The 27,565-nt window shown below is 34.3% G+C and overlaps 1 protein-coding gene across 10 annotated transcripts in view; it reads left to right on the top strand.

Moving 5' to 3' along the window:
• Nup62cl (nucleoporin 62 C-terminal like) overlaps positions 1-27,565 on the top strand; it is a 75,510-nt gene that overhangs the window by 21,396 nt on the left and 26,549 nt on the right. For 8 of the 10 annotated variants that reach the window (XM_078034423.1, XM_078034430.1, XM_005323380.5 and 5 more), the window contains 6 exons: positions 4,104-4,211; positions 17,127-17,283; positions 22,830-22,980; positions 23,234-23,283; positions 23,423-23,557; positions 25,479-25,590. In XM_078034423.1, coding sequence (XP_077890549.1) covers positions 4,104-4,211; positions 17,127-17,283; positions 22,830-22,980; positions 23,234-23,283; positions 23,423-23,557; positions 25,479-25,590 — 713 coding nt within the window. The remainder of the gene's footprint in view (positions 1-4,103; positions 4,212-17,126; positions 17,284-22,829; positions 22,981-23,233; positions 23,284-23,422; positions 23,558-25,478; positions 25,591-27,565) is intronic. The other 2 variants (XM_078034432.1, XM_078034431.1) reach the window with 2 other exon arrangements.

Consider the following 27,565-nt stretch of genomic DNA (forward strand, 5'->3'; position numbering starts at 1 on the left):
CTCCTCATAGTCCCTGGCAACCACTAATCTGCTTTCTGACTCTATAGAATTTCCCAATTGTGGATATTTCATATAAGTGGAATCTTAAATTATTTGGTCTTTTGTGGCTAGTTTCTTTTAATAAGCATAACATTTTCAAGGCTTATCAATGAATCAGTACTTATTCCCTCCCCCCTTTTTCTTTTCTATTGGGGATTTAACCTGTTGGCGCTTAACCACTGAGCCACATCTCCCAGCCCTTTTTATTTATTTTGAGGCAGGGGCTCACTAAGTTGCTTAGGGCCTTGCTTTGAATTTACAATCTTCCTGCTCCAGTCTCCCAAGTCTCTGGAGCATGTGCCACCATGCCCAGCTTTCTTTGCCTTTTTTAAAAAAATATTTTTAGTTGTAGATGGACACAATATCTTTTTTTAATTTATTTTTATGTGATGCTGAGGATCGAACCCAGTGCCTCATACGTGCTAGGCAAGTGCTCTACTACTGAGCTACAACCCCAGCCACTTCTTTTCCTTTTGATGGCAAATAAGATTCCATTATATGGATATACCATATTGTAGTCATACACCATCAGTTGATAGAAATTTGGATTATTTCTATTGTCTTTTAAGTCTATTATGGATATTGTTGCTATGAATATTGTGTATACATTTTTATGTGAGTATATATTTTATTCTGGGATATATATATATATATATATATATATGGAACCTTTTGAGGAAATGTCCAACAGTTGTCCAGAGAAGTTATACCATTTTATATTCCAAGAGTAGTGTGAGGTTTCTAATTTCTCTACATGCTAACCAGCAGTTGGAGTATAACCATCCTAATGCATATGAAGCAATATCTCTATGTGGCTTTGACTTACAATTCTGTAATAACTAATGACATTGAGCATATTTTCATGTGCTCATTGACTATTTTTATCAGCAACTTTTCATCTTTCTGACCATTCTTTTGTAGTCACATTTCCCTCTGACCATAACCTGGAAAGGTTTCATGTCATTAGATTTTTGTCACCTGGATAATCCAAGACAATCTCAAGATATTTAACCTTAACCCCGTTTTTATAAGTCCTTTTTGTTAAATAAGGTCACATATTCAAATGTCCTGAGAATTAGAATGTGGCCATCTTTAGGAACCACATCTGTCTACCATACTGTATTAACAATGCTAATACTTCTTTTGATCCCAAAACATGAGGTTTTCTCATTTACTAGGATATTTTTAATTTCTTTCAATGATGTTTTATATTTTTGTGTATAAGTCTTATAATTATTTTGTTAACTTTATTTTAAGCATTATATTCTTTTTAAAGCAATCATAAAAGGAATTATATTCTTAATTTTGGATTATTCATTGATATAATATAGGAAATGTAATTTTTTTATGTTGATCTTATGTACTTGTTCTTGTTGAACTTGTTTATTTTTCTAATAGATTTTCTTGGAATTTTCTGTATTCATGACCATATTATCTATGAATATAGTTTTACTTTTTCCTTTTCAATCTGGATTCCTTATTTATTTTTCTGCCTAATGGTCTTGGTTAGAATTTCAAGTGTACTATTGAATTGAAGTGGTATAAGTTTTTTTGTTCCTGATGGTAGTAGAAGTATTCAGTCTCTTACCATTAAGTATGATACTTATTAATGCTCATTAATGTTCATTAATGCTCTTTATCATGTTGAAGAAGTTCCCTTCTCTTCCTAGTTTGTTGGGGGTTTTATCATGAAAGGTATTGGATTTTTGTCAAATGCTACTTCTACTTCTTTTGAAATAATGTGTTTTTAAATAACAGCATAATTGAGATGTAATTCACATCTTAAAATTCACCCTTTGAAGGTGTACGACTCAGTGGTTTTTAATATAGGCACAGAGTGTACAACCATCACCACTATGTAATTTGAGAACATTTTCATTACCCCAAAAAGAAACCCTGTACCTATTAGCTGTCACTCCCCATTACTCCCTCCTTCAGCCCCTGACAACCACTAATAACTTTCTATCTATGGATTTGCCCACTCTGGATATTCCTTATGAATAGACTCATGTAATATGTGACCTTTTGTGTTTGGTTCTTCTATTTAGTATATTATTTCCAAAATTTATCCATGTTGTAGCATTTATCAGTACTTAATTCTTCCGAGTGCAGGCCAGATCTTTTCAAGCTTCCTTAGTCTCTGGTTATCTCTGATAAATTAAGCCTAAATTTATGCTTTTTTTTTTTGGTAGTAGGTATTGAACCCAAAGGTGCTTAACCACTGAGCCAAATCCCCAGCTGGTTTTATATTTTATATAGAGATAGCAAGTCCCTAAGCAACTCATTGAGATACTATCTCTATATAGTTGCTGAGGCTGGGCCTGAACTCCTGATCCTCCTGCCTCAGCCTCCCAAGCTGCTGGGATTACAGGCATGGACCACTGTGCCTGGCTAATTCATGCTGTCTTGAAGCTACTTGTCTCTTAATTACTTACCATCAATGCTTCATTTTTTTAAAAAAATATTTTTTTAGTTGTTGATGGACCTTTCTTTTCTTTTCTTTCTTTCATTTGCTGAGAATTGAACCTGGTGCCTCACATGTGCTAGACAAACTCTCTACCACTGAGCTACAACTCCAGCCTCCAATTCTTCATTTTTTTTAAAAAGAGAAACCTTCAGTTTGAACTTCTTCACATTGTTTTTCAAATAAATCATTTCTTTTGGGGCTAGCTTAGGAGCTCCCACTGGGCAAAATCTTTGAGCCAGTGCTTTGGATGCTACGCAGTGGTAATAAATAGCTAGTGGTTTTCTTGCATACCTCTTCACATATGGGACTTAGCCCTACAAGTGAGCTTGGGTGAAGTACTAGTGTGAAGGGCCATTGGGGCCCCAGGATTCTAAGCCCTCTGTGCCTGGGGTAGAACCACTGCCCTATGAGTGGAGGCTGGTTAAAGGAAGTGCCCCCACCGAACTCTTGGCTTTGCTTACTGAGAATTTTACACCCTGAGTTCTTTGTTGGAGGTGATAAGAGTGCTAGCTGCTTATCTCTCTCATTGAGATACTATATCTTCTGATTGAGAGCTGGGGCAGAGAGAGTCTAGTATTCTTGGCCACTCTTACCAGAAGTATATATTAAGGTAAGCAAAAGGATGGGGGAATGAAAGGAGTGGATTGTGGCTCCTATGCCATGGACTCACTTTTACATTACTGAGTTTCAGCAGATTTTCTTGAATAAATGGTTTTTTGTTTGCTCTTTGCCCTCAGGACAATTTCCAGAAGTTTCCAATTAAAAATATGTTTTGGGGCTGGGGTTGTGGCTCAGTGGTAGAGAACTTGTCTAGCATGTGTGAGGCACTGACTTTGATACCCAGCACCACATAAAAATAAACAAATAAAATGAAGGTATTGTGTCCATCTACAACCAAAGAAAATGTTTTTCCTGTTAAGGATATTTCACTGGGGAACAAACAGTTCCACAGGACTTCTGCTGCAGTTCTGGGAATGTATCCCTCTATTATGTCAAGTTTTTCAGTAAAGTAGAAATTGTGTTTTAAAAAATATTTTTAGTTGTAGATAGACAAAATACCTTTATTCAATTTATTTTTTATGTGCTACTGAGGATTGAATCTAGTACCTTAAACATGCTAGACAAGTGCTCTACCCCTAGAATTTTTTTTGAAGGTGCTAGAAGGTTGTCTATACTATTTTTAAATATGTGTCTACCTTTTTTTTGAACCTGGAATTGAGCTCAGGGGTACTCGACCACTGAGGGACATCCCCATCCCTATTTTGTATTTTTATATAGAGACAGGGTCTCACTGAGTTGCTTAGCACCTCACTTTTGCTGAGGCTGGCTTTGAACTCGAGATCCTCCTACCTCAGCCTCTGAGCTGCTGGGATTATAGGTGTTTACCACCACGGCTGGCTTAAATCTGGCTTTCACTATTTTAAAATATTTATTTATTAGGTTTAGGGTTACATGCTTTTCCTTGCTTTATTTTTGTTTTTATTTCTCCATATAAATGAATCTTGTTATAATGGGGTTTGATTCTTTTTTGGGGGGGGGGTTGATTCTTGAGAAATAAGTTTAGTGACATTTTTCTGCCTGCTACTTTGATTTTTAGGTTTGACTCTACCAACTACTACTGTCACCACTACTGCTAATTCAAGCACCATGCTGTTTACTTCAGTATCAAATGCTTTTACATCTACAGCAGCTTCAGAGCTCTCATGTAAGTTATATTTATTCCAAAGATAATACTATTATTTCCCATGAGGCCACTTAATTTGCCAATATAAGCATTGGATCTATATGAATCTCCTGCATCTCAAAAAATATTATGTTTGAACCCATTTAAGATTGTTGATATCAATAGTAGCTTTGCTTAGTGCCTAATTGTCGTGGCTTTAGCTTAAGTTATTTTTAAGTTAGTATGTTTATTTTATCTTAAAATGTGGTAAATTTAAGCATCTGGTTCATTAACACTGAGGTTTTGAAGGAGCTTCTGGAAGTTATTAAGAGTAGGAGTTTTTCTAAGTGTGTCTAAAAGAAAGAAGTTCTTATTATCTAGGTGAAGAAGATAAAAAGTAAGGAAAAAGTTTTGGAGCCTTGCTATAGTTATATTCTTCTGAATAGTCTAGGTTGTGGTCCTTAATATTGTATCTGTCAGAAATGGAACACCACAAAGGACAACTTGTAGATTTGGGTCTGATTGACACTGTGGGATATCTCATGACCTCTCTCTCTAAAGAGGAATATTCAAGTGATTTGAGCTGAGAAGTGGGATGATAATTATCTTGTAACCCTAACTTCTTTTGAACATCTTTCATTAGTAGCATAATGGTAGGGCTAGGGTTGTGGATCAGTGGTAGAGTGCTCACCAGGCATGTGTGAGGCACTGGGTTCGGTCCTCAGCACCACATTAAATAAGTAAAATAAAGGTATTATGTCCATCTACAACTAAAAAATATTTTAAAAACTAGAGTAATAGTAAATGTTGAAAATATTGAATTCTATGTATATCTTAGGTACTTTCTTCTTAATATGCTATAAATTGACTATGCTTTTGAGGTGTCTTCTTCACAGTGGCATGGTTTCCATCACTAAACTTTGTTGTATTGTAATCGTAGCTGTAATATGGTCCCCCCAAAGCCCTGTGATAGCAAGATTGTTACTATTCCTGGGACTTAAACTTGCCAACACATTAAGCATGAAGTGCAGCATACAGTCATCATCCACTTGTGTAGTTGGCATAGGTAAACATTCATTAAAATTGTTGGTTACCATGTGAGTAGTGTTTTCTACCAAGTAGACTTCTATTTTGTGACATGGCTGCAATTCTGGAATCCTTCTGATATATGTAAGCAACATCTTTCTCAACAATAATAGATTTAATGAATGTGATATGATGAATTTGATCATGTCTGAGGCTTGAATTAATTCCAGTTTCAAAGACAGTAACTCTGACTTTTTTTAAATATATATTTTTAGTTGTTGATGGACATTTATTTATTTACAGAATGCCTTTATTTTTTTTTAATGTAGTGCTGATAATTGAACCTGGGTCCTGCCTGTGCTAAGTGAGCACTCTACTGCTGAGCCACAATCCCAGCCCTATTTATGTATTTTTATGTGGTGCTGAGAATCAAACCCAGTACCTTATACATGCTAGGCGAGTACTCTACCACTGAGCCTCAGCCCCAGCCCTTACTCTGTTTTGATTGGCTTTTTGTTCCTGCCTGCCTCTAATGTCCTTGCTTACAAAATGAAAAGATATGTGGATCATACTATCTTTCAATTGCCTTTAATGAGTTATCCCTTATACATTTTAAAATTAACTTATTTATTTTAAGTATAAAATTCAGTGATTTTTAGTAAGTTTGCCAAATTGTGTACCCATCACTATGTTTAGTTTTAGAATATTCCATTCATCTCAATGAGATATCCCCAGCTATAGATAACAACTGATCTATTTTATATCTCCATAGATTTGTCTTTTCTGGAATTTCATATAAATGGATTTGACCATGATTTTTTGAAATTTAACCTACATTTTCTAAAGGACTCTTGAGGTGAAGAAGACTCTATAAATTCTTGTTTTGATTAAAAGGGCAGTTATTAATATTATGTTCTCTGCAGTTGGTGCTCCAAAATCTTTGGCTAGAATACTTGGTATAACTTTGGGATTTGGATTAAAATTCCCTGGAGCAGGTAGACCAGCTCCTACTCTTTCTAGTAAGATTTTAGAATTATTGGGATGTGTTGGGACACTCACTGGAATGTACTACATAACAAATAGTAAGTAAATTATAGTACTAAAGCACCTGGAGCTGTCAAAGTGTGTTTTGACTGTCTTATCAGAATATCCAAATAGCATACCAACATAGATGATTGCCAAAGAGTAGAATGAGACAGCTGATATCAGTATAGTGCTTTCTTGGCCATCTGTTCATGAACAAAGAAATAATATAATTGATATCCTAATTTGTTCATTACACATAATACATGTATTGAATAATCATGCCATATCCAATAAGTATGCATAACATTATGTGTCAATTAAAAATAAATAATTAGGTCTGAGAATGTAGCTCAGTGGTAGAGCACTTGCCCAGCATGTGTTTGGTCCTGGGTTTGATCCCTAGCACTATGAAAAATAATTAAAATTTATATACTCTTTTGAGAGATGACCACACTCAAAATTGTTATCAAATTGAGGTCAACATTTTTTTTTAGAGAGAGAATTTTTAATATTTATTTTTTAGTTTTTGGTGGGCACAATATCTTTGTATGTGGTGCTGAGGATTGAACCTGGGCCGCCCGCATGCCAGGCAAGCGCGCTACCGCTTGAGCCACATCCCCAACCCAACATTTTTTAAACGTAAGAATTTTTATTGTTATTAATGTTTAACTTCTTGGACTAATAGAAATTATTTTTTTTCTAAATGTAAGTTTTTCACATCTATTGAGGTCAGCCCTCTCCTAAAATTGATCCCAAACCTGTTCTAAATTTTTTTTTCAGTAAGGACCTAGTTACATTGTAGATGAAAGAGAACTTGGTTAGTCATTGCTTGTAGCTATTGTGAGCTGGCCATTTAAACCTTCCATTTAAGTTAGATTTCATTTTAGGAAACTTTTTTTTTTTTTAAGTTTACTTAGGGCTGGAATGAATCCTCAAACCTGGCATGAATTAAAGTCAACTCCTTTTAAGCCTAAAATAATTATTCCTAAACAGAGATGTATATCATCTCCTTATGTCCTCTTACAGGATTAGTACTTGCTTAGTTTCTACCAGATAGTAGCCTTACTGGCCAACCATTGAGAGTTATAAATGATGTGTTGTGATAACTTTACAAGTTACCATATTTTAAAAACATGTAATGCATACTCTCCTCCCAAAAATTACTGAAAAAAAGAACTTATTCTTTCATTTATGGAATGAGTCATTAAAACATGAATTGTAAAGACAAAAAATATGAATTGGAAAGCTCCTTGGTGACTCTTGTCTCAACCTATCTTTTATGTATCTAAGTATCAAATTCCTTCCTGCAAACTGATATTTTTGGGACTAACCCAATCCTCAGCACTATTCTATTCACACTGCCATATGTACCTACACTGCTCCTCATCAGGTATGTCTCAACTTGACACCCTCAGCTGAGAGTCCCCCCTCCCCACTTACCTTTTCTTCCCACCAAGTGTATTACTTTTTCAGAGATTTCATCTCACAAACCAGCATTGCACAACAGCTTTCAAGTGCCTGTATCTGTAGACTTACAGGTCTTTGGGATTACACTCTGGTCTAAGTATAATCATAGAGTTTTAAGAGAAGATTGTTCTTTTTTTTTTCCACTATCATAGCTTTATTCAAAACCACAGTTGCACAAAAGTAGTAACTTCAACGTTTTTTTTTTTTAGGTACTTTATATATTTTTTATTAATTCTCACAATAACCCAGTGAGATGAACAGTATTAACAGATTAGGTTTTGAGGGGCTAAACAACTCTCCCCATATCACAGAGCAGATAAGTGGTGGCCCAACATATAACAGTTTTAAAATAAATAACATGCGAAAAGGAAATGAGATAGATCATGTGCTATATTTATATTGCAAAGTGTACAGGACTTTGTCCAAGGATTCTGGTTTACTAAGTGAACCTAAATCATTTTCTCAATGTTTTTTATACTTTAATTTTATTTATTTTTATATGGTGCTGAGGATCGAACCCAGGGCCTCACACATTCTGGGCAAGGGCTCTACCGCTGAGTCACAACCTCAGCCCCTCAATTTTTTTTTTAACCTTGATTTTCTTGAGATGTGCTGGGGTTCAAGAAGAAAAGAAGCAGCTTTCTATTCCTCACAATCAAAACATGTACACATGGGTTTAGCAATATTTTTAGTTGCAGATGGACACAATACCTTTATTTTATTTTTTTATTTTTACATGTTGATAAGGATCAAACCCATTGTCTCACAAATTCAAGGCAAGTGCTCTACCACTGAGCTACAACCCCAGCTCAAGAAGCTTGTTGCCGGAGTCTGGCTGGGCACAATTCAGGAGCCACTTGTCAAAAGAAACTAACTTTATTTTTAGAACCACAAACGCCAAACAAAACAGCTCCTCAGGAAAAAAAACCCTCAGAGCCCAACTGCCACCACCAGCTTCCACAAGCCTCTCACCCACACAACCCTCACCACCTCCCACAATCCTCCTGCTCTTGAGGCCGATTGGCTGGGTCGCGTGGGCGGAGCCAAAGAAGTCCCCCAATGGGCAGCTCCGTGGTCTGAAAGGGCAGGGAAACAGTCCAATGAGCAGCTCCGTGGAGGAGCCAATCATCTAGATGTTGCTGGGGCCGCTGTGAGCCAATCATCAGCCGGCAGCTGGAAGTTTGCTGGGGCCCCTTTGGCTGTGGCTCTCAACAGCTTGTTGTTTTTTTTAATAGATAATTGAGAAATTTTATTTTATATGAAAACATTTACATTTGGAAAACTAATTTTTATTGGTTATTTTTAGTTATACATGACAGTAGAAGCCATTTTGATATAATTATGCAAACATGGAATATATCTTATTCTAATTAGGACCCCATTCTTGTGGATGTACACAATGTTGGAGATTCACTATAGTGTATTCATATGTGTACATAAGAAAATTATGTCAGATATATTCAAGTGCCTTTCCTTTCCCTATCCCTACTTCATTCTCTTCATTCCCTTTTGTCTAATTTACTTATTCTTTCCCCTGCTACACACTTATTGTGGGTTAGCTTCCATATATCAGTGAGAATATTCAGCCTTTGGCTTTTGGGGACTGGCTTATTTCACTTAGTGTGATAGTCTCCAGATCTATCCATTTACTGGGCAAATGTCATAATGTCATTCTTCTTTATGACTGAGTAATATTCCATTGTGTATATGGCTGAATAATATTTCATTGTGTACATATATCATTTTTTCTTTATCATTCATCTGTTGAAGGCTACCTAGGTTGGTTCCATATCTTAACTATTATGAATTGAGATGTTGTAAACATTGATATGGCTGTGCCACTATAATTTGCTGATTTTAAGTCCTTGAGTATATATCAAGGAGTGGGATAACTGGTTCAAATGGTGGTTTCATTCCAAGTCTTCTGAGGAATCTCCATACTGCCTTTCAGAGTGGGTGCACCAATTTTCAGCAATGTGTAAGTCAATATTTTCCCCCAATCTTCCCCAGCGTTGTTACTTGTATTCTTGATAATTGCCGTTCTTACTGAAGTGAAATGGAATCTCAGTATAGTTTTTTAAAAAAAAAAAATAAATGACAACAGAATGAATTATAGTTAATATTACATGTATGAAGCACAATTTTTCATATCTCTGGTTGTATATAATGTATATTCACACTGATTCGTGTCTTCATACATGTACTTTCTCCTTATATTAGAGAAAACATTTGGCATCTAATTTTTTTGGATTGGCTAACTTCACTTAGCATTATCTTCTCTAATTCCATCCATTTACCTGCAAATGCCATAATTTTATTCTCTTTTATTGCTGAGTGATATTCTATTGTGTATATATACCACATTTTTTTAATCCATTAATCTACTGAAGGGCACCTGGGTTGGTTCCACAGTTTAGATATTGTGAATTGTGCTTCTATAAACATTGATGTGGCTGTGTCCCTGTAGTATGCTCTTTTTAAGTCCTTTGGGTATGAATCAAGGAGAGGGACATCTGGGTCAAATGGTGGTTCCATTCCCAGTTTTCCAAGGAATTTTGCAGTCCCACCAGCAGTGTATGAGTGTACCTTTTTCCCCATATCCTTGCTAACACTTATTGTTGTTTGTCTTCATAATAGCTGCCATTCTGACAGAAGTGAGATGAAATCTTAGAGTAGTTTTGATTTGCATTTCTCTAATTGCTAGAGATGAAATTGCTATAGATGTTGAACATTCTTTCATGTATTTGTTGACCAATCATATTTCTTCTTCTGTGAATACCATTTATTGATTGGGTTATTTGTTTTTTGATGTTAAGTTTTTTGAGTTCTTTATATATCCTGGAAATTAATGCCCTATCTGTAGGCTTTCTCTTCACATTCATGATTGTTTCTTCTACTGTGAAGAAGCTTTTTAGTTTGATGCCATTCCATTTGTTGATTATTGATTATACTTGAGGAGTCTCGTTAAGGAATTCAGAACCTGAACTGATCTTCTAGTCTGTACAGGGTTTCTGGTCTAATGTGTAGGTCTTTGGTGCACTTTGGGTTGAGTTTTGTGCAGGGTGAGAAAGAGGAGTTAAATTTCATTCTACTACATATAGATTTCCAGTTTTCCCAGCACCGTTTGTTGAAGAGGCTACCTTCTCCAATGTATGTTTTTGATGCCTTTGTCTAATATGAGGAGGACTGTATTTATGTGGGTTTGTTTCTGTGTCTTCCATCCTGTTCCATTGGCCTTCTTACCGGTTTTGGTGCCAATACCATTCTGTTTTTGTTACTATAGCTCTGTTAGTATAACTTAACATCTGGTATTATGATGCTTCCTGCTTTGCTTTTCTCACTTAAGGATTGCTTTGGCAAATCTGGGCCTCTTATTTTTCCCAATGAATTTCATGACTGCTTTTTCTAGAATGTTGTTGGCATTTTGATGGGAGTTGCATTGAATACATATAGCACTTTTGGTACTATGGCCATTTTGACAATATTAATTCTGCCTATCCAAGAGTATGGGAGATCTTTGTATCTTCTAAGGTCTTCTTCAATTTCTTTCTTTAGTGTTCTATAGTTTTTATCGTGTAGGTCCCTCACCTCTTTTGTTAGATTGATTTATTATTATTATTATTATTATTATTATTGAATCCAGGGCCTTGTGTATGTGAGGCAAACACTGTACCAACTGAGCTATATTCCTAGCCTATTTTATTATTTTTTGAAGCTATTGTGAATGGGTGGTTTCTCTGATTTTCTCTTTCAGCTGATTCGTTGTTGGAGTATAGGAGCACAATTGATGTATGGGTGTTAATTTTATATGCTGCTACTTTGCTGAATTCACTTATGAGTTCTGGAAGTTTTCTGGTGGAGTTTTTGGGCTTTCTAAATGTAGAATCGGGCTGGGGTTATAGCTTAGTGGTAGAGCACTTGCTTTGCATGTGTGAGGCACTGGACTCAATCCTCAGCACCACATAAAAATAAATAAAGATATTGTGTCCATCTACAACTAAAAAAATATTTAAAAATAAATATAGAATCATATCCCCAGCAAACAGAGATAGTTTGAGCTCTTGTTTTCCTATTTGTATTCATTTAATTTCTTTCGTCTGTCTAATTGCTCTGGCTAGATTTTCAAGGACTATATTTAATAGACTTGGTGAAAGTGGGCATCCCTGTCTTGTTCCTGTTTTTAGAGGGAATGCTTTCAGTTTTTCTCCATTTAGAATGATGGTGGCCTTGGTTATTGTCATATATGGCTTTTACAATATTGAGATTTGTTCCTTCTATTCCTAGTTTTTCTAGTGTTTTAAATATGAATGAATGTTGTAATTTGTCAAATGCTTTTTGTGTTATCTATTGAGATAAACCTGTGATTTTGTCTTTAAGCCTATTTATGTGATGTATTACATTTATTTATTTCCATATGTTCAACTAGCTTTTCATCCTTGGGATGAAACCCATGTGATCATGATTCGTTACCTTTTTAATGTGTTTTTGTATGTGATTTGCCAGTATTAAGAATGTTTGTATCTGTGTTTATCTGGGATGTTGGACTGAAGTTTTATTTATTTGATGAGTCCTTGTCCAGTTTTGGTATCAGGGTAATACTAGCTTCATAGATTATGTTTGGAAGAGTTCCTTCCTTTTCTATTTTATGGAATAATTTGAAGAGGATTGGTATTAGTTCTTCTTTAAAGGTCTGGTAGATCTCTACTGAGAATCCATCCTGGGCTTTTCATTGTTGGTAGGCTTTTGATGGCTTCTTCAATTTTCTTACTTGAAATTGGTCTGTTTAAATTTTCTATATCCTCCTGATTCAATTTGGGTGTGTCATATATCTCTAGGAATTTGTCAGTGTCTTCAAGATTTTCTAGCTTATTGGAGTATAAATTTTCAAAATATTTCTGATTATCCTATTTCAATAGTGTTTGTGGTGATATTTCCTTTTTCATCACAAATTTTAATAATTTGAGTTTTTCTCTTGGTTAGCTTGGCTAAGGGTTTATCAATTTTGTTTATTTTTTTCAAATAACTAACTTGTTTCATCGATTTTTTTTCATTGTTTTAAAATCTCAATTTCATTGATTTCAGCTCTGATTTAAATTATTTCCTATCTTCTATTGATTTTGGTGTTGAATTATTTTTCTCTTTTTCTAGGGTCTTGGGATATAATAGTAGATTATTTATTTGGTACCTTTCTGTTCTTTTAATGTATGAGCTTAATGATGAACTTTCTTCTTAGAACCACCTTCATAGTGTCTCATAGATTTTTCTATGTTGTATCCCTGTTCTCATTAACTTCTAAGCATTTTTTCATTTCACCCTGATTTCTTCTCCTATTCATTCACCATTTAATAGTGAATCATTTAGTATCCAGCTTAGAGCAGTTTCTGTTTTTTATCTTATTGTTGATTTTTAATTTTATCACATTATGATCTGGTAGAATACAGAGTATTAACTCTTGCTTTATGGCCCAAGACATGTTCTGTTTTAGAAAATGTTCCATGTGCTGCTGAGAAGAAAGTGTATTCAGTCATTGATGGATAAATAATGCTATATATGTCTGTTAAGTCTAAATTATTAATTGTAATTTTTAGTTCTATGGTTTCTTTAGTTTGGAAGATCTATCTAGTGATGAAAAAGCCATGTTAAAGTCACCCAGTATTATAATGTTCTGCTCTATTTGATTCTTGATATTGAGAAGGGTTTGTTTGATGTACATAGGTGTTCATTTTGGGGGGGCATAAATATTTGCAGTTGTTATTTCTTGTCATTGTATGACTTCCCTTCTTGATCCCTTCTGATTAACTTTGGCTTGAAGTCCACTTTATCTGTTATGAGACTAGAAACCCCTGCTTGTTTACATGATCCGTGTGAATGATGTTTTTTCCCCTTCCTTTAAATTTCAGTCTGTGGATGTCTTTGCCCATGAGGTGAGTTTCATGGAGACAGCATATTGTTGGGTCTTGTTTTTTAATCCAATCTGCCAGCCTATGTCTTTAAAAAATTTTTTTTGGAGTTGTAGATGGACGGAATGCCTGTATTTTATTTATTTATTTTTATGTGGTGCTGAGGATGGAACCCAGTGCCTCACACATGCTAGGCAAGCTCTCTGCCACCGACCTACAGTCCCAGCCTCAGCCTATGTCTTTTGATTGTTATTATTGAGAGATGACTTTTTCTTGTCATTTTGATTTATTTCTAGTTTTTAATTTGAATTGGATTTTCCTTTGATTGACTATAATTCTGTATATTCATCCCTCTTGCTAGCATTGCTTATCAGCTTTCAAGTGCCTGTTTTGCAGACTTAAGGTCTTTGGGATTACTCTCTGTCTCAGGTATAATCAGCAAGTTTTAAGAGAAGCTTGCTCTTTTCAAAAAAATCAATCTCATTTTTCCTATGAGTTTGAGAAGGTGATAATGTCTAATCCCAGCATGGAGTAAAATTGTTTGTTAGGTACAGGATAGGAAAATTGAATAATAGGATCTTTTAAAGGATATTTTTTACTATTTTATATAATTTATATAATGATTTTAAGATCATTAGAATTAAATTTATTAAAATATTAATTCTAAATTTGGTATGCATTTATTTTTTATAATCTACAGAATTGTACTTCCCCTTGATTACATAGATAATATAAAATTGATTATATTAAATGGTTTAGAACAAGATTGTAACTTGCAAAATCAGACTGTGATAAAACCTTCACTCTTTCCATTTCACGTTTTCCATTGCTTCTTTTGATATTAATCGAAATATTATCGTTATTTTAATATGTAAGACCTAATTTATGCCTTTAAAATAGCATGAAAGATGAAGAACAAAAGGTGTACTATACACAAAGGTCAAAATAATTATACCATTTTTATAAGACTCAGATTCCTTTATGTTTAGGCTGACAAGTATTAATTTCCTGACGATATCATTCAGCATCTTTGGGGGAGGTATTTTGTGTTGTCTATTTAGCTGTTTCTTTTCCTGTGGTGATGCTAGTTGCTTTTTTATTTTTAAAAAAACCTCATAAATACATGTATGACTCCTGCTGGAGAGAACAGTTTGTTTATCTTTCCAGACCTTTTTTTTAAGCATATAAACATACATTAAATCTGTTTTACAAAAACAGAATCATTGCATACAATTTACAAAGAACTTGCTGTTTTCTCTTAAGTATACATCTTTATGCATCTATTCATCTCAGGAAATATAGATTATTAAACAATCCTTTTTGGATGAATATATTTTCCTTTACATGAAGAACTCTTTTACATTTTTTTCTTTTTTTCGAATCTAATAGTTACTATTTTCGAGTGAATTAATTGATAAAGTGTATCTTTTAATAGTATCATTAATTTTCAGCTTTTCTGGGGGAAGGATTTTCTTTCAATAATATTTTTATTCTCAAATGAAGAAATGATCACATTTGGCTGTAAAGAATGCCACCCCAGGGGCTGGGGTTGGGGCTGGGGCTGGGGCTGGGGCTCAGGCTCAGGCTCAGGCTCAGCCATAGAGTGCTTGCCTTGCATGTGCAAGACCCTGAGTTTGATCTTCAGCACCACATAAAAATAAAAATAAATAAGTGAAGTAAAGGTATTGTGTCCAATTGCAACTAAAAAATAAATATTTTAAAAAAAGAATGCCATACAAGATCCAATATGTAATCTTTTCAGTGTTCTCATTGATAGTGATGCCAGAGATATTTTATGATTGGGCATGGTTTTCCTCTGCAGTGTTAATTTTACCCTCACAAGGGCTAACACAGAGAACGGGAATTGTTGTAAGAATCCTTGTGCCAAAAGAGAAATTGAATTTTATGAAAATCTAGTACAGACATTGGTGTGGCACTGTTACTTCAAGAAAATTCTCAGGAATTGTGTATAAGGCGCTTTAGGGACTGCCTAAATAAAATCTTGTTAAAATGTAGTTCAGTTGTTTTTCATTTATCTGCTTTTTCTCTTTTTAAACTTCCCGTTGGTTTCATTATCTATTTTGCTGCCTTCCTATTTTACCTTATTTCTAATTTATTATTTACTTACTGTTTCTTATTACTGTCTTATATCTTTTCTCTGTCTTTTTAACTCCCTCTACCCACAACTTCCTTCTACGTTTTAGGAAATATTTTTCAGCTTCTGATTCTTGTTTCTGAAACTTTTTCCATGTTTCTATCTAGAATCAGATTCTCCCATAATTTTTAAAACTGAGATTCTATCCCATTTTATCCCTGTTTGATGAGAGCTTTTTGTGCTATACCCTTCCAAAGGTAGTAGCATATGGGATGGCTTCCTGTACTATGTATGCCCATCCTTGGCCCAATGCGAACCAGGAACAAAAGACAGAACCTATTCCCTTAGCAAGAACTGGGGAGGCCAGACTCTCTTAAAATAGTGCATGTGTCATGCATCATCATTTCCATAATTATCTAATATAGCCATTAACATAAAAGCATTACTAATTGAGAAAGCATGGGTAATATAAAACAAATAATTGCATACATGTTATATTTTTATAACAAATTTCATATTACAGAAGTAGTATTTAATTATAGGAACATTTTGAAAATATGAAGAAAATAAAACATTGCCAGTCCCCAGCAGCCACAATTTCTATACATTATTCTTTAAGTTCTCAATGTATAGTAAGAATCAAAAGTGCTGTCAAAGTTCAGAAAACCAATACAAAACCATGAGTAGGTGAGAAGTGGGTGATAAACATGGGGAACAAAGAAGTTAAGCTAGGCTATGAAGTATACTTAGGATTTCATCTATTTGGTGGCAAGGTGTTCTGTAGGGATGCAATGGAAAAAGATGTACAAAAGAGGTGTGGCCTATAGATAAAACTTTAATAGACTTTCCTTATTGGGTTTGCAAAGATTTATGCCTATTTTAGGTATGATATACAGAAATAGTCACTTTCCCCTGTTGATAGGAATGTATATTGGCAAAGTCAACTTGGTAGAGCAGTTTCACATTATATATTAAAATTTAGAGCATTCTTACCCTTTCATCTAGCAATTTCATTTGTAGAAGTTAAGTACACAGATAGTCATAAGTATGCAAAAAATGTACAGAGATTTTGCATAAATTGTTATTATCCTTTCCTTGAAAGTTTAGTAAAACTTACTAGTGAGGTCATCAAGATCTAGAGTTTTTCTGTGGAAGAGTGTTGAGGATTTCTTTAGTTTCTTTAATTATTATGGAGCTAGCTAAGATATGGGTTTTTTTTCCAATGAATTTATGTAGGAGTTTTAGTTTCCATCAGTAAGGTTAATCCAGATACCTGGCCTGTCATATATCGTTTATATTATAACAGAATTGAGTTAAAATCCACAGATTTGAGTTCAAATTCATGTCTTAACAAATGACTTTCTGGTTTTTAACCTTGAATGATCAAGGCTTAAGTGAAACAAGTTCTCATTTCTTACTAACATTGTATATTTTATTTTCCAGCTACAACTTCAACAACTACCACCACCACTGTTACCACCAATACTACTACCACAATTACTAGTGGCTTTAACCTGAATCTAAGACCACTGACATCCCCTGGGATTAATAACACTGATCCAGTCAGTGTTTCTTCTGTACCTCTTACTTCAACTGTTAAGTAAGCTTATTTATTTGAAAATTCCTTTTGTGTTTCATTTTATCATGTACAAGGCATAGTTTGCTTGTATACCTTAGAAAATACTAGAAAGTTAGATATGAGTTTTTGAAACACAGAACAATTTCTGTAATTTAGGAAGTTGAATAATCAAGGGCCTTCTGAATACCATTATAATACAATTATTAATATTACTAATAATAGCAACTTTTATTATGCAGTTACTCTGTTTAGTAAGATAACAGTACTTTAAAAATATCATGATTTAATCCTCACAATAACCTATGAGATAGACACTATTTTGTTCCCATTTTATGGATGAGAAAACTGGAGCACATAAAGATTTTATAATCTGCTTATAGTCAGGTACTAGGTAACAACAGTCGAGCCAGGATTAAAATTCAGACAAACTCTAGAGCCTGTATTCCTACATACTTTACAAAATATCCTGTATTTCCCTATTTCTTCCCCCAACAATAACATCTTGTAAATACTATAGTATAAATGTCATAACCAGGATATTGATATTGATGTAGTCAGGATATGAAATGGGTCCTTCACTATAAGGATTCCTCCTGTCACCCTTTTATAGCCACATTCACTCCTTTCCCTTACCCTGGGCAACAATTAATGTGATTTTCATTGCTGTTATCAGGATATTTCAACAATGTTACACATTGTTGATTGGCTCTTTTCATTCAGTGTAAATCCTTGACACCCCCGCCAAGTTTTCAGGTGCATCAATCAATCATTTGTTCTTTTTTATTTCTGAGTGGTACTCTATGGCATTGTTGTATATCATTATTTAAACATTCTTTCACCTGTTGATGGATATCTAGGTTGTTTCAGTATTTTTGGCTACTATGAGCATAGCTGGTAAAAACATCCATGTACAGGTCTTTTTGTGAACATATACCTCATGTCTCTAAGATGAATGCCTAGGAATGCTGATTCTGGGTGGTTTGAAAGTTTTATGTTAATTTTTTAACTAGCAATCTCTTTTTCAGAGTGGCTGTGTTATTCTACATACTTACAGCAATGTATGAGTGATAGAGATTTTACATACTCTTGTCAGGGTTTGTTGTCACTATTTTTTATCTCAGCCCTTCTGATAAATTTGATGTGATACCTTATTGTAGTTTGAATTAATATTTCCCTGATCACTAAAGATGTCGATCATTTCTTTAAGTATATGTTTTCTATTGTTATGTCCTCTTTGGTGAAGTGTCTATTCATATCTTTGTACATTTTCTACTTTTGTTATTTGGTTTTTTATTGTTCAGTTTTGAGAAGTTGTTATGTATTCTAGATACCAGTCCTTTGGCAGATATGTGCTTTTAGTATCAATTATAAGAAAACACTTTGTCTAGCTCTAGTTCTCAAAGTTTCTCCTCATTTATTTTTAAAAATTAATCTCACATCTTTTCCCATTCTTCTACTTTCAACCTGTCTGTCCTTGTCTTTGAGGTGAGCTTCTTATGGATAGTATGTTGTTGGATTTTGTTGTTGTTGTTTGTATTTTACTGGGCATCTAACACAAGGGTGCTTTACCACTGAACCACATCCCCAGCCCTGCTTATATATATATATATATTTTTATTTTGAGACAGGTTCTCACTAATTTGTTGAGGCTAGCCTTGAATTAGCAATCCTCCTTTCTCAGTCTCCCAAGTCACTGGGATAACAGGCAGGTGCCATTGCAGCTAGATTTTTTTTTTAAATCTATTCTGCCAATCTGCCTTTAAATTGGTATATTTAGCACATTGACATTTAAAGTAATCATTGATAAGTTGGGTTTAAGTCTGATGTTTTATTCTTTGTTACTTTTGATTTTTATTCTTTTGATTTTGTTTTAAACCTGGAGAATGATAATAATAAAATAGGTAATATTTGTATATTAAAAATTAGCTGGGCACTGTGGTGCATGCCTGTAATCCCAATGCTTAGGAAGCTGAGGCATGAGGATGGATCATGAGTTAAAAAGCCAGTCTCAGCAACGGCAAGGTGCTAAGCAACTCATTGAGACCCTGTCTCTAAATAAAATACAAAATAGGGCTGGGGAATATGGCTCTGTGGTTGAGTACCCTTGAGTTCAATCCCTAGTATCCAAAAAAAAAAAAAAAAAAAAAAATTCCAGGAAAAGGGGCTGGGCTGTATGTAGCTCAGTGGTAAAGCTCCTGCCTCACACGTGTGAGGCACTGGGTTCCAGCCTCAGCACCACATAAAAATAAATAAAGATATTGTATCCATTACAACTAAAAAAAATATTTAGGAAAAAAATTCCAGTAAAAGAGGAAGAGAGAACAGGACGAAAAGCATATTCAGGAAAGTAAAATTTGAAAAGTCCCCAACCTTTTGGGTTGTTTGAATATTGTGATGGTTCTACCTTGTTCTATTTATAGTGTTTTTTAATATATTGCATTATATAATTTTTATATAATATAATATATGTATATATATATTTTTTTACTCAATGCTTCTGTACATGGGTTAACTTATAATAATCTAGTGACACTATAATTTTACCACTCTGGTTGAAATATAAAAACCTTACTTCTATTTACTTCCTTTTACCCTCCTTACCTTTTATATGTAGTTGTCTCAAGTATTTCTTCTGTGTACACAGAGTATTATAAAGCATGGGGTTATATTTTTATTTGACTCATGAAATATCACAAAGAACCTCAATAGAAATAGAATAGTATATTTACTGTAATAGAAATAGTATGGTAATAGAAATAGTATATAGTATAGTAATAGAAATAGAATAGTATATTTACTGTTCTTTTTACTTATTTTGATGAGCTTCTTTCTTTTATATGATGTTCCAAGTCTTCTGTTTTTATTTCCGTTCAATTTAGCTAATCTTCAAGGGTCAGTTTATTAGTAACAAATTAATTTTACTTTGTATGAAATATCTTTATTTTCTCTTAATTTCCAAAGGACATTTTCAATAGATATGGAAATAATTAGTCAACACATTTTTTTTTTAATCTTTTGGTGCTTGAAAAATGTGCTACTTACCTCTAGCCTCCATAGTTTTAGACAAGAGATCAGCTATCACTCAGATTGTTCCCTTCCAAGAAATGCATTTTTTCCCATTCCGGTTGCTTTCAACTTTTTTTTTCCTTTGTCTTTAGTTTTCAGAAACGTAATTACTTTGTGTGTTAGCATGGATTTGTTTGAGTTTTTCTGTTTGGGGTTCATTCAACTTGAATCTGTGCATTTGTATCTTTTGCCAAATCTGGGGGACTTTTCAGCCTGTTTTTTCCTGAATACAGTTTTAGTTCTGTTCTTGCCGCCTTCTTTTTCTGGAATTTTTAATATATGACTGTTACTTCCAGCCCTTGAGACTTCCCCCACCCCACTTTTTCTTGCTTATGTTCTCTTTGTTGTTTTATAAATTCTAATTACCTGTCCTCAAGTTCAGTGATTGTATCCTCTGTCGACTCTACTAATATCCAAACTCTTAAAGTGAGCTTGTCATTTCAGTTGTTTTTACAGTTCTATATTTTCCATTTTGTTTTTTTTAATAACTTGTATTTCTTTGCTATTTTTTAATTTGTTTCAAGAGAATTTGAAATTGCTAGTTCAAATCTTTTTTAAACTATATATATATAAAAAATCATATGTGGTGCTAAGGATCAAAATCAGGGCCTTGCATATGCCAGGTGAGCGCTGTACTGCTGAGACACAACCCCAGCCCCTGTTCAAAGCTTTTTTATGGTTACTTTTTAATTTTTTTCATATAATTCCAACATTTGATACATCTTAATGTTGGTGTCTGAGTTGTCTTTTCTCTTTCAAGTTGTGATTTTCCTGGATAGTTATATAACATAGTTTTTATTATGTCCTTGACATTTTGTATAATTTATTGTATCCTATTTATATCTACTTTTCTGTTTTTAGCTACTTGGGTTGAACTTAGGGGTACTTTACCACTGAGCTACATCACCAGCCCTTTTTGATTGTTTACTGTGAGACAGGGTCTCACTAAGTTGCTTAGGGCCTCGTCACTAAGTTGCTTAGGGCCTTGTCGCTAAGTTGCTGAGATTGCCTTTGAACTTGTAATTCTCCTGCCTCAGCTTCCCAAGCCTCTGGGATTACAAGTGTGCACCACTGCACCCAGTTTATATCTACTTTTTTCATTAGTAGTCCCTTTGTTGAGATATAGTGCAAAGAATGGGTGTGCTTTTTGTTTAGCTTCTCATTGGACCTTATTCACACCACCTCAGCAGAAATGGAACACTGACTCACTTACAGTGCCTCAGTGCACATGGTTGATGTGGAAATTCAACACCTCCCTTAGCTCCACTGACTTATTCTCCATGAAAGTGGTGTACTGCATCTGCATTGTAGCACTTCTTTGCCAATGTAAACTCTGGGTCCTGGAGCCCCCAGTTCAAGGGGAAGTAGACTGACTCATATTACATAATTGATATAGGGGGAATCAGAATTTCAGCTTCTTATTGCACCCCACTGACATAAGGGGAAGGAAGAAGAAGGATGCCAGTTACTCAGCCTCATACCACTTCATTCAACATCATTGATTCTGTGTTAGCATGGAGACTTGGCTCTTAGTGTGTACTGCTGACACAAGTCTCATGGAAGAAGGGACAGATTGCTGATTAGCTTGGCTTTGCCCTGCCTTTTTCAGTCTTGCTTTTGCCAGAGGGTGTGGAGGTCAAGCTCCCCCAAAGCTTTGCTGACCTCACGGGTGATAGAAATTGGAGCCCTTACTATCCTCAAGTTGCATAGCTTGTTCAGTCTTAATAAGGCCAGGTAGATGTAAAGGTTAGGTTCCCTACTATGTCCCACTGGCACCAAAGCAAGTGGTAAAGTCTAATAGTGACTAATCCTACTCACTGTGCCACATTAAAGTCTTATTGTTGCTGGGTGGGGATTTAGATTTATCTTGCTATATTGGATCCCACCAAAAGTGGGTGGTAAATTGGGACTCTGTCTGCTTTTGCCAGACAGGGATTTGCCAGTTACCCTCTTACTGAGCCCAGCAGAGGAATCAGAGCATGACCTTGCATTTCTTCTCAGTGGATCAAAGATCTCAGCTGGATAATCAGCCTTTTTGATACCACTTGGCAGGGGAATTGGAGTTTGTCATGGTTCCACCTGGTATGGGTGGATACACATTCTTTCATGAATTCTACTCAAGATAGGAATGAGTTACTTTGACTAAGAGCTAGGGAGAAAGAGTCTTATTTCCCTGGCCACACCCACCCAGAAAGGAGCTTCATCTTGCTGAGCTGAATGAGGAAAGAGAGATCACATTGTGGTACAGACTTTCACTTTTCTTATTGTGATTTTGCATATTTCTTAATAAACCTTTATCTTGCTGGTATCCCCTTGGGATAATTTCCAGAGATTTCAAATGGTTGTTGTTAAGTCATCCTTACCTTTTATGTTTTTTTGTAGGGGAGCAGGTATGAGAAAGTTCTCACATGCTAACTGCTTCTCTAGACTTCTTGTGCTGTTTTTAAAATATGGTCATAAATATGATAATATGATCATTCTGCTTTCTTTCATTTATTTAGTTCAATAGTAACTCCAGTGATGACATATGGTCAGCTGGATGGTCTGATAAACAAGTGGAGTCTTGAGCTAGAGGATCAAGAAAAGTATTTTCTTCGTCAGGCCACTCGAGTCAATGCTTGGGACTGCACATTGATGGAGAATGCTGAGGAGGTAAGAAGATATTCTCATTAATCTACCTGCATTGTGCAAATATTTTCAGACGAACACAAGAGAATAGATTTATGTTTTATGGTTAATTTTGTATTGCAATGTTGGCAAGCAGCTTAAAAATATTTTCCTTAGGTAATAAGTGCCCTGAATTAGGAAATGTTTTATATTTAAAGTGTATATGAGAAAGTTAATATTGCACTGATGTTATTGAGTAAATTCAAATATTCTATTTTCTTCTTATTTCTCTTTAAAGATTTCTATTTTACATGGAGAAGTGGAAAAAGTGAAACTGGATCAGAAAAGGTAGAACCTTACATTTCTTTGGTTGAGGAACAAAAAACTATCTTTTTGTTCAGATTTTCCCCTTGTTGTAGTTTATTGATATTTATTTTGTTATTCTAAGTTCCTTTCATTGATTCTTCTATTGACTTTTTTTATTCAGATTGGAGCAAGAATTAGATTTTATCCTGTCACAGCAGAGGGAACTAGAAGATCTTTTGACTCCTTTAGAGAAGACTGTGAAGGACCAAAGCGAGTCTGTTTATCTGCAGCATGAAGATAAGGAATATGAGAGGATGTAAGTAACTGAATAAAGGTTGAGGAATGGGGAAGAAGTTACCTACTATGAGAGTGTTCCATAAAGCAGGGAAAAATTGAATCAGAAGGCAGAGGTTAAGTATTAGTAGAAAAGGAGATGTTCTTACAGTTGACCTTTATCAAGTTGTTTGACTATTTTGTGGGTTACTTTTTTTTTTTTTCAAAAGCTCGAAAATGAAGAAATCATTTTGGCAATTTTGTTTTATAGCATTCTATACACTGTTATTAATCTCAACCTAATGTATGCCCACTGTAAAGTTTATATTTGTCAAGTTTGTTCTTAAATTAGAAATATAAATTTTATGTGTGTGGTGTCATAGTATTATAGAATATTTATGGTCTCATATTGACTCGTCTAAACCTAATGCTCATGCAATTGCTTTAGTGATGAATTATTTGCTATTTTAAAGGCAAATTTGTTAAACTGGTGGTAAACTATATGAGTTTCAAAAATGGAATGATTTTTGTCAATGTCTCAGGGTAGGTATATTTACTGTACTATTTAGTCTTTACCTTCTGTCAGTTCATTGCCAGTGTTCCAGAGTAACTTTATCTCTGGAACTGAGATTTAGTAATCAGTCCAATTTAAAGAGTGTAAGGAGACTTTGAATGAATGTACTATACAATCTAAATTGATACTGTTTTATTGATGGCTTATTAGTGAGTTAAGACAGAAGTGCTTTTGTTCAGGCTGGCCTTGAACTCCTGGGCTCAAGTGATCCTCCTGCATCAGCCTCTGAGTAGCTCAGATTATAGGTGCTAAGCTCATTTTTAAAAGGTTTTCAAGTTGACTTTTTTTGTAGGGACATTAAATGTGGTAAGTACAGCTAATTTGTACTGACCCTAATTCTATTTCTTCTTTTGTATTTCAGCCTTTGTTGATCAATCCTTTCCCTCTCCCCCACCTATCTCCCTTTCCCTTCCTTCCTTCCTTCCTTCCTGAATTCTGTGTATTCTCTTTTTTTTTAAAACAGTTACATTTTTGTTCATAAGATCTTAACTGTACTTTGAAGAAATATTTGTAACATTAATTCCTAATTGCTCTTTTGTAGTCATATTTATATTGTGATAAAAATTTCACCATAAGCCTCAACAATTTAGGCAATCTATAAGTACTTTCACACAGAAGGGCCAGATGGTTACCAGTAAATCTAATTGAGTCTTTAATTTTTAAAGACATTAAAGTGGAAAATTATCTGGCGACTTTAATTCTTGTAAACATTTATTGGCTAGGTTAAGTGTGGGTTTGTGTGTGTGGGTGTAGTAAATAATTTGGATGGAAATATTGATAATGTAGGCCACTAATCAATTTGTCTTGAACTAAGATTTATCTACCTTTTATAATTATAAAGCTTATTTCCCAAAATAGCTTTTGTTGCCTGGTGGAATATATTTATATAAAGTTTTACCTTGGACATCTATGTATTTATGACCATTGAAGAAATCTCAGCATTTGAAATTTGCTAAACACTAACTTGTTTTGGATATCTAAATGTCCTATAGATGTATTTTGTCATTAAAAAGAGTTTCTTTGAGACTGGGGATATAGCTCAGTGGTACAGCATTTGCTTAGCATGCATGAGGCTCTGGGTTCAAACCCCAGTACTGGAAAAAAGGAAGAAAAAGAAAAAGAGTTCCTTTGCTCACCAGAGCATTAGCAAGATGGTACATAGGTGAAACTAAAATAATGGCAAGGCAAATAAAAGCTTTTACTTTTAAAATCTACATAAAATAGGATGGTGAACATTGTATCCATGAAAAATATGCCATTGGTCATAACTGATACCCGCTGAGAAGGTAGGGAAATTGAGCAAATCTAGTTGACAGTATTATCTTTGTATGTAAATAACAGTAGATATGGGGACAACATTTCGTGTTAATTTATTTACCTGCCTTTGCAGTTACAAATTAGCAGAAACTATAGATGCTCAGCTGAAACGAATGTCCCAAGATCTCAAGGACATTACTGGTCACCTGAATACATTTGGAAATCCTGCTGCCACTACTGATCGGGTATATTTTTTGCTTTATATATCTAGACAGTCAAAATGTAGTATGAAATTACCATTCTATGGATTTTTTTAGTTAGTCACTGTCTGTCCTCCATAACAGTGCTTTTTATTTATTTATTTATTTATTTTTTGATGCATAGACATATGAGGCACTTGGGTTTGGTTAGTAGGACAGGAGATACTTAGAAGCAGAGATGATTATGATTTTTTTTGTGGTTATTCCTAGGAAGGTGAAAAAAATTTACTCTTTACTTTTGATATTTTTAGGGTTTTCTCCTTTGTATGCATAATTAAATATGTTTCCCTGTACTTACTTTTCTGTTCACTTATTTATCATCTGGTTTATTCTTTTTACATATGTATTTATGTTCTCATATAAATGTGAATAGATAAGTTCAAGTCTCTTAGACATTCAGGCAATCCTTAATTTATGAGTAGGTTATATCTTTAAAATCTGGTGAGTTAACTGTTGAGACTTAACATATATTTATTCATAGAAAATTTGGTAAATGTGGTCATTAGGTTTCTACCTGCCCCATAAAATACTACTTAGCTCATGATGTAAATGTATTATATCATGTGAAAATAAAGCTGAGGCTTCAGTTAGAATAGACATGCTGTGAATTCATTAAGTGTTAAGAAAGAAGTGTATTACTTGATTTTTCTATATTTTCATTAAAGAGCTTATTTCCTCTGCTTTCTTTATTGTCTTAGCAGCTAAATAGAGTCCTCTTTTTCCTATTCTCACTCCACGGCAGTAAGAGGAATCATATATTGTGGGAATTCCTATTATATTTTCTATCAGCTAATTATAACTAGCAGTAGAGCCAAGGTCTGGGTAGATGAGAATGAATGACATATGTACAAGTAGTGATTATTCTTTAGTAAGTTCTTTGTTCAATTATATATATAGACCACTCTTAATCCACATACATATTACTAGCTTTTTTAATCATAAAGAGCACGTTATAGTTGAGAAAGCATTAGAATTTTGTTTAAGTCACTTAATCTCTCTGGGTCTGGGTTTCTTCTTTTGCAAAATGTCAAGGATAGATCATAATAAATGATCTTTAAGTCCCTTCTAGCTATGAAAATTATGCCATTCTCTACTCTAGGTGGATCTAAAGTTGAACAAAGACAAATATGAATCAGTCAGGAATTACCCATGCTGCCATCTCCCTATGTTCACACAAATGATCAAACATTAACAAAGTAGTTTTTGTTCTAATGAAATATTAGATCACCATTGTGATTCCAAAATTCAAAATTGTTTTGTTGTAATAAAATTTTGATGCATAGATAAATACATGTAGATTTAGACATGAAGCAGAGCTGGTGTCTAGTCCCTCTGTTGATTTAATATGAGAAGAATGTTCTCAGCAGAGCAAGTAAAAGGTTACTGTAATCTTATCTTCATCGTTTTTCTCTACTAAGCCCAATATTGCTTTATTTTATTCTAGTAATAGTGAATCATTTGAGTCTTTTTGGTTTTGGTGTTCCTAGCAGAGGTGATTGGGATGTTTAGTATGAATGAGTTAAAGCTTAATTACTGCTTAAGGGCAGGACAAAAGAAGCAAGAAATCTTCAACAACTCATCCCTTTTTTTCCTTCCTGATCATAAATCATCAGACAGGAAGCAGAAAAAACACTTCTGAACAATAATATTACTGAAAATAATTGATTGTATACATCAACAAAGCTTTCTTATAGTGGGCCGCATATTAGGGTATAAAAATAGCAACTATTTTCCTATTCACAGTGAGGGAATTAACCTGTTTTTATTTCCCTTTTATTTGGCAGGGGTGGAAGGAAGGGGGTATGGTAGTAATGGGAGAGACCACCTAATATTTAATTAAAGTTTTTATTAAGCAAATCCATATTATTCTTTTATTCAGTTATATTTTCTCATAAAATCCTTGAAGGAAATTAAATCACATATATTACCAGTAACCTGCTATTATATTGGTGTATTTCTT

Source organism: Ictidomys tridecemlineatus, chromosome X (genome assembly GCF_052094955.1).
Source record: "Ictidomys tridecemlineatus isolate mIctTri1 chromosome X, mIctTri1.hap1, whole genome shotgun sequence".
Taxonomy (NCBI): Eukaryota; Metazoa; Chordata; class Mammalia; order Rodentia; family Sciuridae; genus Ictidomys; species Ictidomys tridecemlineatus.